General features: G+C 63.6%; 1 protein-coding gene across 1 annotated transcript in view; it reads right to left on the bottom strand.

Annotated features, from left to right (window-relative positions):
• NELFB (negative elongation factor complex member B) overlaps positions 1-3,795 on the bottom strand; it is an 11,461-nt gene extending 7,666 nt beyond the window's left edge. Inside the window, exons 1-3 of the mRNA XM_014529688.1 lie at positions 3,448-3,795; positions 3,159-3,258; positions 2,387-2,617 (exon numbers count right to left, since the gene is read on the bottom strand). Of these exons, the coding sequence (XP_014385174.1) occupies positions 2,387-2,617; positions 3,159-3,209 (282 nt within the window). The 5' untranslated portion in view covers positions 3,210-3,258; positions 3,448-3,795. The remainder of the gene's footprint in view (positions 1-2,386; positions 2,618-3,158; positions 3,259-3,447) is intronic.
• Between the last annotated feature and the right edge of the window lie 6 nt (positions 3,796-3,801).

The following is a 3,801-nucleotide window of genomic DNA, read 5'->3' as shown; positions in this document are numbered from 1 at the left end:
GCCTCCAACCCTCCCCCGCTCCCCCGCGGGCCCTGGGCTCTGGCCACACGGCCTCCATCGCCCTCAGCAAGCCCAGCAGGCCCTCGGCCAGGCCCTGCTCACACCTCCCCAGCTCCCCTGCCACTTCCCATCCGCACCGCCCTCGCCACCCACCCAGCCCTCGGTGACCAACACATGACATTTACTGCGTAGTGTCGGCCCCCCCATGAGACTTCGAGTGCCCCACGCAAGCGCCCCCAAACCCCAGGGTTGCTGAAGGGTCCAGGCACCTATGGCAGGCAGTCGGCACTCGAGAAATGTCTATCAAAGCAGCTAATGAGTCCGACATGAAACAGAAGTCATCCCAGAGCTGAGAGAGGACACGCGGAGCTGAGTGAACAGACTGGCCACGGGGCAGAGTCCAGTCCCTGACACCCGACAGTCCGCCTTGGGCAGGGAAGCCGCCCCCGGGACCCGTCACGGGTGAAGCCCACTCCCGGGAGCAAACCACCCACACACTGGGGAACATTCGGGAGGGGGACCCCGCAGTCACCCCACCCCTCCCGGCCCCCGCCTGTTCTTCCCCACCATCTGCGTCAGCTTCTGCACCACCTGGGAGAGAGACCCCGCCGCGTCACACACGCCCGGCAGCCCGCACGGCCGGCAGCTCGTCCAGCAGGTCACATGCAGCAGGGCTGAATCCTCTGGAAATGGCTGAGAGCATTTCCCCAAACCTGAGAAGGATGCATAGGTGACTGCTTGCTGGGACAGCTGAGGGCATCTTAATCTAAGTGTTATTGCCTCCTACGGGCCAAACACCTGAACAGCCGTAGGCAAATTCTTCTAATCTGACAACACCTCTGTATGCTAAACCTTGTCTTTGATGTGTATCTGCTTTAGGACAATCTGTGTTAATGAAAATCAAGGGTCCAGAGAGACAGGAGAACTTGGTTCCTTTAGCTAAGTCTTCTCTGGCTCCCCAAAATGCCTTCCAAAATTATGTTTCGTCTCTGGACTCTAGTGATATACACGCAGCCCTTCTCCAGATTCCTGAACCCTTCTAGATGCCGAGAAACACCCACCGGTACCACACGACCCCAGCGTCACACACGGCCACGGAGCCACACAGGGCCACAGCATCACGCGGGCCACCGAGTCACACACACAAGGCCACGGCATCACGCGGGGCCACGGAGTCACACAGGGCCACGGTGTCACATAGGGCCACGGCGCCACACAGGGCCACGGTGAAAGGAAGGGCCACGCGCCCCTCCTACTTTGGGCTGGAAGTCTCTGCTCACGGGACCCTGGCCTGTGTTGGTGGCAGTGTTTCTGGTTCGTAAGGAGGTGAAGCCCATGCCAGGCCCACGGGGTCCCTGGAAGGCCACCGGCCTGTGACCTCAGCTCTACCCAAGGCCCCAGGTCCGGCCCCGACCACCCAGACAGTGACATGAGGATGGGTGAGCTTTGCTGCTGTCCTCTCAGGCCCTTGGCCACGACTCGAGTCCCTGTACCCACGTACTGGGCCCCTCCAATGCCACATGCCAGCCCTGACCTGGGTCCGCCCAGCCTCACCTTGAAAAGGGGGCACAACCTGGGCCACAGCCAGGGCCGCGAGGCACACCCCAGGGCGCTCGTGGCTGAGCCTGAAGGTCTCCACGAGCCCGGGCAGCAGGCGGAGGAGCGCGTTCTTGTTCCTCTGCTTGGTGATGTGCAGCACGTAGTAGAGCCCCACCTCGCAGGCCATGCGCTGCTCCTGCAGGAACCTGGTGAAGCTCTCGGGAAGAGCGCTCGGGTAGGCGGCCGGGGCCCGCTCCTCCGCCGGGAGCTTCTGGTCCACGTTGAAGGCGAAGTCGTCCACCATGAAGGACATGAGGGTCGGCAGGAACTTGGTGATGAGCTCCACCTCCATCCTGGGCTCCTTGAAGACCTGGCTGTCGATCATGTCCCAGGCCCCCTGGCCCAGCGCCAGGAGCCTGAGCAGCAGCAGCAGATCAGGGCTGTCCCTGGGCAGCGTCTCCTGGCCGACCAGCTCCTGCAGGTGCCGGAGGGTGCTCAGGGACAGCGTGTTGATGGCGAAGGGGTCACACAGGATCATGGACAGGTCCCCCAGGACTTGCTCCTGACCCTTTTTCACTCCGTCGAGAAACCCCTGCAGCTCCCGCGCCCGTTTGCTGTCCACGAAGCGATCTCGGATGCAGGCGTCCAGGCACCAGGTGAACTTGTGGCATGGGTCCACCGAGCAGATGTCGCCCACGTCCAGGTCGTGCAGGGACATGAGCAGCTCGGCGCGCAGCGTGCAGTAGTGCGCATTCCGCGTGCGCAGGAAGAGGGTCCACAGGAACTGCAGCACCATGTTGTACAGCTTCACGTTCTTCCCCACCATCTGCGTCAGCTTCTGCACCACCTCGCCCTGGCGCCGCGTCCGGGGGGAAGGACTGAAGAAGTTGTGCAGGACGGAGAGCTCCGTGCTGAAGAGCGCGCGCTCCTTCTCCAGGATGTACTGCTTCAGCAGCGGGGACACCTCGTCGCCAAAGAGCGCCTGGTTGTCCTGCCAGATCTGCCGCTTCACCTCCACGGCGCAGGCCCGGTACAGCTCCTTGTCGGCCATGACCAGCTTCAGCTTCTTCTCAGGGACCTGCGGGACCACACAGGCGCCCGTGAGCAGCGCCGGGGCCCCAGCGTCTGCTTCCAGACAGGTCAATGGGGCCCGGCCGGCGCGGCTCAGGGGTTGAGCATCGACCTATGAACCAGGGGGTCACGGTTCGATTCCCAGTCGGGGCACATGCCCGGGTTACGGGCTCAGTCCCCAGTGGGGGATGTGCAGGAGGCAGCCCATCAACGATTCTCTCTCATCATTGCTTTTCTATCTTTTTCTCCCTCTTCCTTCTACTCTGAAATCAATAAAAATATGTTTTAAAAAAACCAGATAGATCAATAGGCCTCAGCAACACGCCCCCTGGCGGAGACACCTCAAACCCAGCCCCTCAGGTGCAGGCAGCCATGCTCAATGCACACAGCCTTTCCCAGAAAGGGGCCCACGCCCCCAGCTCAGGGCTCGGGTGGCTCCCCGCCGGGAGAAGCCAGCCCAGAGGACACAGTCCCAGGGACACACCCCCGGGGCAGGCGGCTCAGGGAACCTCCCGGGCCGGGCTGCTGTGCTGACCTCTGGCTCTCACCTTGGGCAGGTGTTTCATGACGCACATCACCACCGGCTGCAGCGACGGCATCTTCACCAGCGAAAAGCTCTTCTCCAGCAGGTCTTCCAGCTTCTTGTACCTGGGAGACGCGGGGGACTGAGACGCGGGGCAGGACCCAGTCGGCTGAAGGCACAGCATCCACAGGCGGGACCCAGGGGGGGAGGCCCTTCTCCGAGGGGGACGCGTAACCGAAGGGACAGTAACCGAGGGGACAGTAAGTGCTGCGGGCCGTCCCCTCGGAGGGGGCTGCACTGCCGCCTGCTCCCACCTCTCCTCCGCCTTCCCCTCCGCGGCGATGGCCGACACGCGCTCCAGCAGCTTCTCCCGCAGCTCGTCGAACACCGACTGGTGGAACTCCAGGCGCGGCGTCCCGTGCAGGTCCAGGAAGGGCAGGGCCGACTGCAGGGAGGGCAGCAGCACGCCGTTCTCTGTCTGGGGAAGCAGAGGGTCGGCGCGGGGTCGATTCTGCTCACTCGGGGCAACACAGAAAGCACAGGGGCCGCCGAGGAGACGGGAGGCAGCGGCGAGGGTGTTCCCAGCGGCGCTGGTTTTAACGACAAAGCCGCCCAGACGTCCGTCCGTGGGCACTGGCTCGGGGCACCTGGTCCCTCCGCCCCGGGGA

The sequence above is a fragment of the Myotis brandtii genome, unplaced genomic scaffold, assembly GCF_000412655.1.
Source record: "Myotis brandtii unplaced genomic scaffold, ASM41265v1 scaffold691, whole genome shotgun sequence".
In the NCBI taxonomy this organism is placed as follows: domain Eukaryota; kingdom Metazoa; phylum Chordata; class Mammalia; order Chiroptera; family Vespertilionidae; genus Myotis; species Myotis brandtii.
Note: the sequence above shows the minus strand (reverse complement) of the source record. Positions and strands in the feature narration are given on the sequence as shown.